We start from the raw sequence: 15019 nt of genomic DNA on the forward strand, positions 1-15019 counted from the left end.
GCAGTGGTCAGTTTGGGTTGGAAAAATTTGGCTGATGGTTTAATTTTTGCTGAGCAAGACTGGTTTTGAGTATGATCCTTCTTTGGCTGCCCATCCTCAAAGCAACAGTTGTGACATCGCCTTTGCTGGTGGGATAGAAGATGTGTAAAACCCACGAATCTCCCATTTTCCCAGCACCTCATTCATCTTAGACCCATACCTAAGCTGCTTCTGCCCGCCCATCTCTCCAAAACTCATCGTGTTTATTTACTATCATTTTCTTCATTCTCCAAGAAGCTCCTCTGAACCTGGCTGGGACCTTGGGGATGGGACCTTCCCATTGCAGGACTTCAGAGGGATTGAGATTTGATGTTTGATGATGGAAATGTGGGTGCTCGGAGGTTCCTCTCTCAAGGGATTAGCAGGTTGGGATGGAAAATGAAAAGCACAAGGCAAGGTTTGAAAGCATCAGGCAAGATTTTGATCATAAATTATTCACAGTTCATTGCTTGCAGCAAATAACTGTTGGAAAACTAATTTTTTGCAGTCCCTCTCAAGGCAATCAGAAACTTTTCCTGGACAAGAGGAAGTTTGCACATTTTTTGGGTTCCTCAGCTAGGTTTCACTTCAAAGCTTTTTGCTTTGCCCTCTGAAAAGATTCACAATTTGCTCTTCTGGGAACTTTCTTTGGGCCAGGGGCTGGATTGCACAAAATGCAAGTATTTTCAGGTTACTTTGAAGAAGCTTCTTTGATGTTTCGCTGCACCAGTTTGTTTTGGAAGGTGCTTTAATGGTCTTCCTCTATAAAAATAACACTGTATGTAGGTATTTCAGCTCTCCACTTAAAGAACAAAGTTGTTTAATGCTGCTGTTCAAGGTACATTAACCTTGTCTACTAAAGCTCTGACTGGCTCTTGCAGGTTTTATTCTCCTGTTTATGTTGCAGAGATATCCCTGGAGCCTTTTAGGGATGGGGATCTTCGGAGAGAAGAGAAATGTTTAGCGGTAATTGTTGTTCTCATAAGACATTCACAGTAGCAGGTCCCCCCTTTCTCTGGAGCTGAAGCTGGGAGGAGGGCTTTAAAATACTAAATTAATAAATGCAGATGTTAAAGAAATAAATGCTGTTTTCACCCTGCACCCAAGGGAGATGTTTATGCATTGACCAAGAACTTTTTTTAGGAGAAAAAATAGGAAAGAGGGTTGCTCTGGCCCAGGGTTTACCCTGCAGAAGTTTCCAATCTCCATCTGCTTTAGCCTGTGGTTGTAGCAGAAGCGCAGGCTCATTTCATCCTTTTTTACTGGGAAATAACTTGATAGCAGGATGCTGGGAAGGGTTCAAGGGTCAGCATTTAGGGAACCAGCATCTTGGGCGAGAGCAAAGGATGCTCCCAATGCAAAAAACCTCCTGGGTTTGGATAGAGGAAATTTGGCTACCAAATATTCTTAAAAACCATGAATTATATTTGGTGGTACAGTGGTATTTCTTGCACAGAGTCTCCCAGAATCCTCAAATGAGGCATCACATGAGCCTGATTGGAAGCAACCTTGACCATGAGGCATGGCCAAGAATGGGTGATGTCTTGGAAACTGGGATTCTTCCCCATTTTCAACCATTTAACAGTATTTGGTTAATTTTTAATGAGGTGGTCGCATAACAGGGTTATTGCTTGTGAGAACCTGGAGTTCAGCTTTCAGCCTCACAAGTGAATTTAGGTAAAAACAAGCAAAAGTTTGAAGGTTGGTGGATGGAAATGAGACATTCAAGAGCAAGAGGGTCGCTCTTGATTCACTTTATGTCTAGTGAAGACTCAGCATCACCTGCCAAGGGTGAACCTGTCCTCACTGGCAGTTCAGACCGAGATGTATAGTCCTCTGGAGGTGCCCATCCTTTCCCCCTCAGCTGTATTTCTTCATTTCAACTTAGATGAATGTATATATCATAAACGCCAGCATGCAAAAGCCCTCTGTGAAGAGCCTGCTGTGGAGGGAGCACGGCTAACACAGCGTCAGTGCAAATCCCAAAGCAGCCTCTCTTCAAAATACCCTTTAGAAAAGGCAGAATTCCCTTAATAGAGACACATACCTTCCCATGGATGGAAGACATCCTCGAGTATCTCTAATAACTTTGAAACTTTGGGTAGAGAAGAGGAAATGCCTGAAAAACTGATTTTCTGATTTCTCATGTTGAATCCTCCATTATCAATTGCATGTTTTGCTGCAGGGAAGAAACTGCTGAATGAGCTAGAAAAAATGATCCCCATTGATTTGGAAACAAGAGTTGCACCTTGCAAAGCTAATATGAATATTATGTACTAAAAATGACAATGTGGACTCCAACAATGTGGGGTTTTCTGCATTCAGCCCTACTTCTAATATGGTTTTTCAGCTGTTTTATTAATCAAGGAGGTCACACTCACCTGGGGTGTTGTGGACTCTGATTTTTGAAATGTTTTAAGGCATCAGTGACCATGCTGAAAAAAACCCCCAACTCTCCACTTAGCCTTTAATTATTTTTATTTGAAAGAGCATGTAATATATTGCTGGCAAAAAAAAGCACAGCCTATAAATCTGAGAGTCTTTCAGGTAGACACACACTCTTCAGGAAATATATTTCCAACTTAATGGCAATATTTCAGTGATAGGTGAAATAATTTTATTTCATAAGGAAATTTAGGATGCTTTGATCTCAGGTCGTTGCCAAAAACGCTTCCGGAAATGAAAGAGCCTTTATGGGCTTTATTGCTCACCATTTCTTTCCTCTGTGCAAACACCCTGGGAATTGGATGCAATTCCTGTCCTTGGTGACACCCACTCCCCCAAAATTCACTCTTTGCCCAAGATTTGGTCACTGCCTCAAGCTGATCTGCAAGGGGTTGGCAGGGTTTGGTGGTGCTCTTCTCCTTTCGTCATCTGGATGCCTATGGTCAAGAGCTCATGCAGCTAAATTGATTTGGGGGGGGGGGGAGTGTGGAAAGAAAGAGACCATTAATGCATAAAACATATAAAAAATAAGAAAGGATTAATGCATGAAATAGCAGCTTTAGACCCTTCCCTGCATTTGGCTGGTAATAAATCCACAGGGCTGACAGATTTGCACAGTTATCCAGAGATTCATGGCCAGGGGCTCCCGCGTGGAATACCCGTCCGGCTTTTCCTGCGGGTGCCAGGCGCTTCCCAGGATATTTACAGCACCCGAGTGCATTTGTTTCCCCCCCAAATAAATATACTGCTATTGGCAACAGCTGTCTCTCATTTTATCCCCTTTTTTTTCCTTACATTTGGATATAAGTCTAATTCTCCAAACAAATCAACGCCCATAAAGCCTTGATTGTAGCAGCTCAGATGATATTTGGCAATTAAATTGGGCTCTGGACTGCCACCTTCTGGGAATATGTTCGACCAAAAAGCTCACACCCCACAATCAATTGCCGTCTGCTGAAGGTAGGCTCAATCCTGGCATGAACAATAGATACCAAGTGGGACTTTTTGTTCCTCAAAATAGCAATCCCTTATTTTTCTTAGCTTCCCACTGAGATGTCTAGACTGCTACAGTGCTAAATTCTGCTTTTCTCCAGCTGCAGCTATTTCTGGTGGGGAGGTTTTCCCCTTGGTGTTCCCCCTCGAGGACGTGCCTGTAGCTGTGAGCCAAGTTTTGACATTGGACACCAAAGATTTTACTCCACAAGTTCACTCAGGAGCAGATAATTCTGCTTCCTGCTATTTTGCTGTTGGGGAAACAACAAAAATCATCATTTTAATCCCATCAATGCAATATCCTGCTCACTGCAAAAGATCTGTGTCATGCAGAGACCCTGGTCTACCTTCCCAACACCCAGGATTTTGGGTGTGCTCCCTTAATACTCAATTCGTGGGTTAGACTAGTGCAAGGAAAATGTAAGGAAGACATTCATTCATGCAAAATAATGAGTGGTTGGCTCTCATCCTGTGCAGACAGCACTTGGCTTTCCATATGGATATGGTGCATTTGTGCACTTGGTGCCTGGTGGTTCCTGTAAAGCCCAAGGCCTCATGGAGAAGTCCAGAATATTGCAAATCTTCCCCCAAACAACTGTGGAACTCATGGAGAAAAACTGAATATTGTAACTCTTCCCTCAAACAACTGGAGATAGATCTGAAGACCCCAAATGTGCCTTGTTTTTTACTGAGCTTTTTAATATCCCTGTTCCTCTGCCTTGTGTGAGAACGTTTCTTCCTGCATGTCACCGTTTCATGGCAAAAGCAATGCTGATGCTATTTTTTGGTAGATCCTATCACAATGTCAGAAGACTTACATAACTTTTTGCATTTCTTCATGGTTTTTCTCCAGATGAGAGCCAACAGAGAACCCGGTGCACCAATGGGCATCGCAGTAGGTCAAACCCTTCAAGCTCTCTTACAAAAATGAGTCACTGCAGGGAGAAAGACACTTTTGGAAGCTCTGGAGAGATTTTGCCAGGTGGCTTTGTGAGTTGGCTCAATGCAGAGCGTGAGAGAGAACTCAGGAGAGGATTGAGGTTTTTTGAGGATTTAAGCAAGATTATTGGCTTTTCTTCTGAAGCATCCCCTCAGCTGCAGTGAAATAATAGGAAAGGCAGCTTTTTGGGGCCAGGAACTGCTTTTTGGTTACGTCTGGTGCCAGGTTTATCCTTGGGGACAGCATCCAGCCAAGAGCTGCTCTACAAATTTGTCTCTTCCTGGTGCCCCTCTTTTTCCCCCATCTCCTTGGGACCTGAAGATGCTAAAAAAGAGTTAGTTCCTTCTCCCCCCCCCCCCCCACCCACCCCCAATAACTGCATTTATAGAAAGTAGAGCAACTTCAAGAGAGGTTGAGAGTGACATGTCTCAGGCTGCCTCCTGAGTTCAAGGATGTCCATATAGGGTGTGCAAAATCACAGTTTGCTCCCTAGTTCAAATCAAGCAAGGGTTTGAACCCTCTTTCTTCACATCTTCTGCATTCAGTCACCATAGGATTGGTCAATGCAACGTAGGAGTCAACTAGGTTGGTCAACTCAGCATCAGATACTCGCTGTCCCTTCTGGATTGAGCATCCAGTGCTTGAAGATGTGACTCCATGGTGGCCATAGGCAAAGAGTTACATAATTTAGGTGGGATTTTTTGATGTGTAATTTCAGAAAATGGAAAATTTTGTATTTATGACTTGTCTTCCTACTTCCAGAAAGGAGGAATAACTGGAAAAGGGATGGAAATCCCCATTTAGGCACTGCAGTTATAGGCATAAGGGGTATAAAGAAAATGCCCTGGGTGCACCAGGGTTGACAAGGGGAAAAATGTAGTATGATGTTCACCAATCATCTCCATCACCATCACATCCATCATGCATCCACGCAGCCATCATCTCCAAGAGCTCTGCCCTTTCCTGGCTGCTCTCCAGCTAAGATCTCCTTGCCAGTGACCCTCTTTGTTTCACCCTCAATGCATTCCTTATCCAAACCCACAGATCTCTCATAATCATCAAATTATGATAAGGGTCATAGAAGAACCTAGAAGAAGGGTTTCTTCTAGGGACTGGGTGGTGGAGCTTGTGTGAGGAACATCACTTCTCCTTTTCATCCTTTTGTTTTTTCCTTTAGAGGGGGGATCCCCTTTAATCCAGCAGCATTTCTCCTGCCTGCAGGTTCTCGATGTGACTCCCACCCAGGATGCACCATGTCTCCCCGGCACCGGCTCTGACGATGATGGCCACCCAGACAGTGCCCCCTCCTCCGTACCAAGACACCCCACAGGTGAGTGTGAGCACCCATGGCCTCCTGCAGACCCCTAGTGACCCCCATTTCCTGCATTCATTACCCTGCCTTCCTAAATAATGACCATTACAAAGTATTTCACCCCAAAATGTTCATTTCAAAGTGGCAAAAATTAAACGCCCTCCAACACAGTCTCCAAGATTGAAGGGGTTTGGGTCAAACTATATGTGGTTTTTGCCCATTTCTGGCTTATTTTGGGGTCTTGAGGTCTTCTTGGAAAAGCAACATAGTAGTATGTTTGCAGCCAGCAGGTTAATAAGCTGGAAGGATGAAAAAAGAAGAATTGATTAATTTTTATGGTGGTTGCTCTAACAGGTCAAATAACTTCTCCAAGCATCATTATGGAGTTATTATAACAAGAGGACTTTGTCCAAGAGAAACTCTACTGGAGCACCCCAGTGGGCTGGATGTGAGTGTTGAGGCTGGATTACATAGAATCATAGAATCCCAGCCTGTTTTGGGTTGAAGGGACCTTAAAGCTCATCCAGCTCCAACCCCCTGCCACGGGCAGGGACACCTTCCACTAGAGCAGGTTGCTCCAAGCCCCTGTGTCCAACCTGGCCTTGAACACTGCCAGGGATGGGGCAGCCACAGCTTCTCTGGGCACCCTGTGCCAGCGCCTCAGCACCCTCACAGGGAAGAACTTCTTCCTTATATCTAACCTGAAGTTCCCTGTTTAAGATTAAACCCGTTACCCCTGGAGATGGCCCATCCTGAGGTTTTTATCTGGGGAAAAATCCACATTATTTTTCCACTTTCCCAGCTACACTGACCAAATGGGAATGATCTGGATTGAGCGCTGAATTGGCACCACATTCAAAGCAGCTTTTTGGGTGGGTCCTATGGGGAATGTTGAGTTCCCCCCCCATTTTCTACATATCTCAGCCGCAAAAGCTCCAAAATCTCCCCTCTTAGGAAATAAACCATCAAAATCAAGCCTGTTCTCTGCAAGCTAAAATAAATAAATTGACTTTTACACCCCCCCGGGTCTCCTTTCCGCTCGTCTCCTTTGGTGGGAAAAGGTCACTTCTCACAAACGACACCTCGGTGGGGTTTTTATGGCTCCTCCAACTTCGGTGTCATCATTTGCTCGCTTCGCTGCTCTTCTCTGCTCCGAGAAGGGCTTTTTTTTCCCCAGTGTTTTTCTCTTCTCCGTGTCGAAACACGCAGCGGGGAGCCACGACGCCAGTTTAGTCCTAATGGGCAATTTAAAGGACTAAAATAGCTGAGATTTTCCGCAGTATCCTATGGAGACATCCCCTCTACTTTCCTCATCCCTATCCCTTATCTGCCCCCCTTTCTAATACATTGAATTTTAGGGACTCTCAGGAGCATCATGGACCAAATTCTTCCTTTTTTCCCCCATGTCTTGGGGGTTGCTCAAGTGTTTTTCTTTCAGTTTAAGTGAGTTTGGAGGAAAAGCTGCAGCCAAGAGTTGCTGGTTTTGACTCAACGCTGTCACTGCTGTGATCCTTTTGCGTGAAAATTTGGGATTTCTAGGGTTTGGAAAAGCAAATTGCACAGATTTCCTCTCCCCAAAGATGGAGAAGAGATGGGGAGGGTCAGTGGTAAATAAAAGAACCCCGATTATTAGAGCTGCAACCAACTTCTCATTATCAAGGGGAGAGTTTTGGGGAGAGTTTTAGGGAGAAAAGTGCTTAAAAAGGGGTCTGGGAGAGCTTTGCATTAGTATTTTACTACAGAGGCTGCACAGTAATGTCCCTCACTGTCAGAAACATGCAAAAATGAAGCAGAAGTTAGGGGAAAAGCTGCCTTTTGGATGGAAAATAGTGCTTTAATAATCACCTGGTTCTGCTAAAGGGGGGGGGGGGTAACACAAAGCATCATTTATACTGAGCATGATCGCTCTCACTGAGTAACTCCACCAGTTGAAAATTAAAGAGTCTGCATAAAATCCACATATTTTCCATGATAAATGAACAGGAAAAGCTAAAAGTCTCGAGCCATTTCATTGTCAGAGTTAGCAAAAAGAGGTTGGTTTAAAAATAGTCATTTTCAGCATGGAAGGTGATGAAAGCTGATTTGCCCTCCCAAAAGAAGGGGTTTTTAGGTGGTTACATCAGGGTCAAAAGTGGAAAATTTAAAAAAAAAAAAAAAAAGAAAGAAAAAAACATTTACTTATTTACTTATTCTATAAACGTACTTATAAAAATTGGATGGAAATGTTGATTTTTCAGCAGTTTCAACACAGAAAGTGATAAAAACAGCTTTGTGCTCCCCTCCCCAGGTGCTTTTCAGGGACAAAAATGGATATAAAATGATATAAAAATAGAATTTTCTTTTTAATGATAAAAATATTGTTTCTAAAAAAGCCACAGATGAAAACTGGGCTGGAGATATTGATTTTTGTGTAGGATCCGTCAAACCCTCCCCCCCTCCAACTCCTGTGTCCTCAGAATGTTTTTGGGCTCAGAACCACTGTTTTCAGCATGTGCGATGAAGTTTTCACTCTGAAATGCTAAGGAATAGGGTAAATATTGCTGATTGAGGAGGTTTTCTTGCCCTGAAGACCTTGACTGTCATTGCTGTCTAGACTTAGAGAGTCCATAGTCTTCTAACTTCAAAAAAATCCTAAAGCAAAAGGGATTATCACATTTAAACCTGCAGGAAGCCCCCACATCACCTGGTGAGGAGCTGCTAACACCAGTAAAGGATTTATTCCTAAAGAAGGGAAAAAACAGAAATATAATATAGATCAGGCTTTAAAATTGACAGGCTGAGAAAATTGGGGCTGTTCAGCCTGGAGAAGAGACCTCAGAGCAGCTTCCAGTGTCTGAAGGGGGCTACGAGGATGCTGGAGAGGGGCTCTTCATCAGGGACTGGAGCGATAGGACAAGGGGTGATGGGTTCAAACTGAAACAGGGGAAGTTCAGGTTGGATATAAGGAAGAAGTTCTTTATTGTGAGGGTGCTGAGGCGCTGGCACAGGGTGCCCAGAGAAGCTGTGGCTGCCCCATCCCTGGCAGTGTTCAAGGCCAGGTTGGACACAGGGGCTTGGAGCAACCTGCTCTAGTGGAAGGTGTCCCTGCCCGTGGCAGGGGGTTGGAGCTGGACGATCTTAAGGTCCCTTCCAACCCAAACCAGTCTGTGGTTCTATGATCCTAAAGGGAATATAACTGAGAGGTGATACACATTGTTGAACAACAGTGTCTCAAAAATCTCTGCTTTTTTACTAGGAGCTTTGCAAAATCATGAGGATTTTTTAACCTGTTTTTTTTAATCTTTACAAATTTTTTAATCTATTTTTACCTTTTTTTAATTTTTTTGCATATTCTGAAATGTATTTCTAAATATAGTTTTAAAAATTTTTCACATTTCTTACATTTTTACATTTGCACGTATTTTTACGTATTTTAATCATGATTATTTTACATATTTTTACAGTATTATTTTACATATTTTTAACTTTTTTGTCTTTTTTTTGTATTTTTCCCCATCTTTTTAAAACTTTTTCTTTTTTGTTCTTCTTGTAACTTTTTTTTTTTTTAACATGTTATTTTAATTCCCCTCTCCCCACCCCGCATCTGTTTTTGGCCATTTCCTAGTAATAGTTATAATAATAATCATCATCATCTTCACCCTCATCCTCATCATCATATCCCCATCTGCGGTTTTTTCAATGCCTGCAACTTTCCTACCCAAATCCAGCCCCTTTTCCCCCATATTTCCCTATTTTCCCACTGCCAAAACACACACGCTCCCAAGCCAGAAGCCTGCTGCCTTTTTCCTGCTTTCCCTTCCCCACCTGCTCCCTGTAAAGCCATTTTTGGCTGCATTTTTGCCTTCCTCTCTGCCCAGCATCCCTATCTGGCTGCAAATACTCACATCCAAGTATCTTCTCACCTAATTTTCCACTGACTTGGGATTATTTTATTTATTTTTTTATTATTTTCTTTAGCCCAAGGTGAGGTAATGGCTTTGAAACAGCCGCAGAGGAGGCTTTTTTTTTTGGGTAATAGCCCAATTAGTTGCAGACTTGGCTGGAAACAGTCAACTTGGCAGGATTTGGGGGCAGGATGCAAAAAGAGCTTTGGCATCCTGAGTGTGTCAAGGGGAAAAAGAATAAAAGAGGAAAAAAAGAGGGGGGAAAAGCCATTTCTCCCCCCCAAAATGTTATTTTTAAGGGAAATAATAGAGAGAAAAAGGGGAAAAAAAGAGAAAGAGGATAGGGAAATATTCAATGGCACGGCTGGAGCATCCCAAAATCCGCTTGCATTTTGGTTTAGTTAGAAAATGGGTGGAAAAAAGAAGAAATCCAAAGTGCTGGGGTAGGAATGGGAAGTGAACCACAAATTTTCACTGGAGAAGGGAGTAGGGATGGAAATCAAACCTTCTTCTGGGTTGGGAGAGTTAGGAATTAAATAGTGCAGGGTGAATTTGCAGGTGCAGGAGCCAAACTTTGCAGTTATGAACAATAAAGGAGATTAAAACCCAAAAGCGCCGTTATCGGCAGTGAAAGGTCAGGCAGGAGATATTAAAGTCAAACATTTTGAAAGCAAAAGGTGTCGAGGTGCTGGCCCAGCTTGGGTTTACACAGCTTGTAAGGGAGGGAGAAGTCTGCTTTTATCATGGCAAGAAGCTGAGTAGCACGGTGGATTTGGCTGGAGAAGACTCTGGGCATGCACATATATACACATATTTATATAGATGTGTATAATATTTGTCATATAACATATATAATATGCAATATATAATATATATGTACATATACGTAGTATATACATATATACAATAATGTACATATGCAATATGTACATATATGTAAATATATGTGTGTATATATAAACCCCCCATTTTATTTACATATAAATAATCACAGAAATTAGTCTAGGTGTATACCAGCCAAATAAATAAATCATCTCTATTATTTATACATAACTAAACACAAAAATGAATATCAAGGGGTTGGAAGTAGATGATCTTAAGGTCCTTTCCAACCCTAACTATTCTATGATTCTATCATCTATTAGCCAAAGATATACATTATATATACAATATTTAGCAAGAAGCAGAGGCTTCCTTTTGCTGCCCAGCTCAGATTTACCAGTGAAAACAGGCAAATGCTAAAATCTTTACAGCATTTTGACACCAAAAGGTGGTGAAACACCCACTTTCCATTAATTTTTCACTGAGATTTTAAGCTAAACCCACTGGGGGGGGGGGGGGGTGGTGCTGCAGCATGTGAACCCAAATTGATTAAATTTCTCCCTGATTTTTTTTATTAACCAAATCTTAGCAGTGTGAAGCGATGCATCACACAGTGTTCATCAGACCCATCTGCAGTCCAGCAGCAAATAATTCAGCTTTTTTTAATGCAATTGTTAATTTCAAGTGGAAATTGTCTCTAAATATGTGCAATCCTGTAGACGTGCAGGTGGGAGTTTTGGGGGGATTGCTGGAGGGAAGTGCAGTGATTTGCACATCCACTACTCGCATGCACACAGCTCACATCTTAAATGCAGGTATTTAACCAAAATACTTGCAATTTCTCAAAAAACCAAAATATTAGTTAGAAAAATGATTTATCACAGAGCAGATGTAATTTTGGCTGGAGATTTCCAGCCCGGGCAGACTGCAGTTCCCATTGCATCAGTGATCTGGGGCAGCATTGGAGTAAAGACCAAGATTTGGGCACAGGGAGGAAAAAAAAGTCGTATTTTGGTTTTGGCTGGCTTCTCCCAGCGCAAAAATGACTCATTCTGAGTTGGAAGAGACTCACGTAATTTTGCGTCTAGACAATAATACCTGCTTTGAAAAAACTCTTGGCAAGCAGCAGCCTTGCAGCTGATTTAATCTGGGACGTCTGCAAAGCATCTCTTAATAAATTACCCCCTGCCTCTGCTTTGCTGCTGCAATAAAGATGGTTTTTTTTTCTTTTCCCTGTGTTTTCCCAAAGTAAAAAAGTGGGGGAAAAGCAGGAAAACCTAAAGCAGCCTTAGATGGAATGCAAATACATCCTGCTCAGAGCCCCATCGCAGCGCTACCTCTCCCTATACTTCACAAACGCGCCACAGAAGGCTGCAAAACGCAGTTGCAAAGCACAACAAACCCCGGATTTGCTTGATTTTCTCCCTTTTTATCCCCTCCTTTTCTTTCTCCCCTCCCAGATGACAGCCACAGCCCAGCAGCCCACCAAGGCTCAGCCCGTGCATCTCGCCACGCCAGCGGCAGCCCCCAACGCGACAGTACCTGCCACAGCCGGCGACCCCCAGGCGCAGCTGGAGGCCGACAAGCGAGCAGTCTACAGGTGATGCAAGCTACTATCAGTGTGCATTCGTTAATTAAGGCCTTAATTAATGCCTTATTTCATTAATGCACCCGTTGTCGTAATGCAATATGAAGGTATTGATTCGGTAGTGCAGCAATTAATGCATCAGTTAATGCATCGATTCGGTGATGCATTCATTATTCTAATGCATTATTAATCCACTAATATTCTAATGCACTAATTAGCAGACAGGAATGGGGAGATTTGCAATTAGCTTCATTTTAGCAGTAATAACTATTGATATTAACACTTGGTGGTGGAGCTTCCTCATGGACCTCATTTTGCAGCATCTCCCCCCAATGTCCTGTCATGTTTTGCATCTCCCACCCAAAATATTCCCCCCACCTCCCAAAAACTCACATTAGCCCATTTTTTTCTAGCAAAACCATGCGATTTTGGGCTGAAAAAGCTCCCAGAAGTGGTAGAGTCACTTATTAACCTGAAATAGGCATCTCAGGCATCCATAGGGGTGCAGGCAGCAATGGGCATGGGATGTATGAACCCCTCTGGTCCCTTTTTTTGTCCCTTTGGAGATATTAATATATAATATTGTAATATAATGTTACCATATAATTGCAATAAGTAACATCGTAATTATGTAAATAGTATAATTATATAAGTAATATGTAATTATAGAAGTGATAGGTAATTATTTACAGTATTACAATGTATACAGTAATGTAATGTATACTGTAATTAGGATTAAGATTTAAGGTTAAGGATTAACCCCCCATTAATGGCCAGGGCCACGGGTGCTTGTGAATGAAAAACCTCCAAATATTCAGATATCATGAGTCTGAAAGGTCTGGAAAGGTGGGAGTAAACCCACTGGTTCCCCAGGAAAACACAAGGGATTATTGGCAGCAGGTTTTAAGATGTTTTTCCAATGATACAAATAATTTTCTCCAGGCAAAAGAGGTCATTCAGGGAAAAACACCTTTTCTCTGCATGTCTGCAAGGATTTTTGCAGTGTTCATGGGATGATGAAACCAAAAAAACCCCTTTGGAGTTTTCCCAGCCTCAACTGGAAGGTCAAAAAAATGCTGGGAATACTTTGGACCTATTTCCCACCCAAAAAAGTAGGGGAAAAAAGTGTTGGCTGGTCCCACATGTGGACTTGGTTGCCCAAACCTGGATGTTAATCTTTGACTACCAACCAAAACTACCTCCCAGATATACTTTTATCTCTAAAAAACCCAGCGAGCCCTTTATTGCTGCATGCAAAATCGGAATATTCACCTATACAGCGGTTAATGAGGATTGTGGATATGGAATTAAGTATCAAAAGCAGGCAGGAATTTTGTTTCAGCTCTCCCAAAGCCATATCCTGCACCCAAAATGATAATTTTTGTTAATTTTCAAAAATTGCACCAAGGCAGAAGGCATCGGTCGATCAACCTGGAGGGAAATCGCCAGGAAAATGCGATGGGAAATATAAAAAGAGCTGGGACCAGTCACCCCACCGGGTTTTATGCTCTAGTGGGAGGTTTATTACCCATAAAAAAAGAGGAAAAAGGGAAAAAAATCAAGCCTCCCCCTCCCTTCTTGATGCAGGAGCATCTTTGCAGGGACTGGTCCAGCAGCATCACTTCTCTGCTGCAATTTTTCCCCAGCTAAAGTATTTTCTTGACTGTATGCAACAAGCTGGCACTTCCCAATGGATTTTGGGCCAGTCAAGAGGCTGCTTCTGTGGGAACTGATGCTTAAACCACCCCAGCACTGCAAACTGGATTTTTCCAAGTTTGAAAACTTGGAAAGGGCTGAATTTCTTTTCATTAAGTTTATTTTCTATGTGTTTTTTTGGAGGGGGGAATGGATGTATCGAGGCTGCAGAAAAATAAAGCCTGTTGTGATGTGCCCACGGTGCCACCAGCTTGGGGGCAGAGCCCTGCTGAAGGTGGGAAATGAGGCCATTAGAGGAATTCATTTCTCTTTATTAGCCCATGTCGAATCCTTTTTATTAGTGGCTGCAAACGACCTGTCTCCTGCAGGAAAATGTCAGGGCTGGTTCAGCCCTTTTATTTGGAGGATTCCATGGGAAAACAATAAAAAAAAAAAACAACCAAAAAAAACTGAGGAGGTTTTTTTTGCAAAACCGTCTTCATAGAGTCACAGAATAGTTTGGGTTGGAAGGGACCTGCAAAGGTCATCTAGTCCAACCCCCAGAAAGCAAAAAGCAAAAAGGAAAAGCAGATTTTCTTTCAGCAAAAGCAGATTTTTCCACCCCAAAACTGTGCCATAGGGGTGATTTTCCACCTCCGGAACACCCACGGTGGGGAAATCCTCCTGGATATCCGACTATTTTTCCTCACAAATTTCACAGAAAGGATGGGCTCCAACTCTTCATTTCCATGCCATGACCTCTGCCTGCAAAGCTCCATGATGGCCCTTCCCTTCCCTTCCCTTCCCTTCCCTTCCCTTCCCTTCCCTTCCCTTCCCTTCCCTTCCCTTCCCTTCCCTTCCCTTCCCTTCCCTTCCCTTCCCTTCCCTTCCCTTCCCTTCCCTTCCCTTCCCTTCCCTTCCCTTCCCTTCCCTTCCCTTCCCTTCCCTTCTCATAATTTCTCTTCCTTTCCCTTCCCTCCTTTCTCTTCTTTTCTTCTATTTCTTTTTCTTTCCTTTTCATTTTATTTCCTACTGAAAACCAAACCATCTTCCCCTCAGCCACATGCCTCCTCCTCCTCCCTGCCAGCATTCCAAGACATTCCTGGCAGTCCATAGCAGCACTGCCCCAATACTGAAGCATGAAAGGTGATGCCAGCAACAGTCTTTATCCCCCCTTGATCAATGCAACCCCTCAAAGCAAAGGGGCTACAAATTGCTCTGGAGCTACAGTCACTCCCCCATTAAAACCCCATCCTTGGGGTAATTCCAAGCCTTTGCTCCTAATTGGCTCTGGAAATGGCAGTGGGCACCTGCCACTGAGCTGCCGGTTCCTAAGTCCCAATAATTCCTCCCGCTGCCTGGAATTTGCCTTTCATATCCCT

At 42.9% G+C, this 15019-nt stretch overlaps 1 protein-coding gene across 2 annotated transcripts in view; it reads left to right on the forward strand.

Annotated features, from left to right (window-relative positions):
• Positions 1-15019, forward strand: part of PKNOX2 (PBX/knotted 1 homeobox 2) — an 83516-nt gene that overhangs the window by 50769 nt on the left and 17728 nt on the right. Inside the window, exons 4-6 of one of the 2 annotated variants that reach the window (XM_030505257.1) lie at positions 926-984; positions 5618-5726; positions 11875-12014. In XM_030505257.1, the coding sequence (XP_030361117.1) occupies positions 5643-5726; positions 11875-12014 (224 nt within the window). In that variant the 5' untranslated portion in view covers positions 926-984; positions 5618-5642. The remainder of the gene's footprint in view (positions 1-925; positions 985-5617; positions 5727-11874; positions 12015-15019) is intronic. The other variant, XM_030505258.1, reaches the window with a different exon arrangement.

Source organism: Strigops habroptila, chromosome 17 (genome assembly GCF_004027225.2).
Source record: "Strigops habroptila isolate Jane chromosome 17, bStrHab1.2.pri, whole genome shotgun sequence".
Classification (NCBI taxonomy): domain Eukaryota; kingdom Metazoa; phylum Chordata; class Aves; order Psittaciformes; family Psittacidae; genus Strigops; species Strigops habroptila.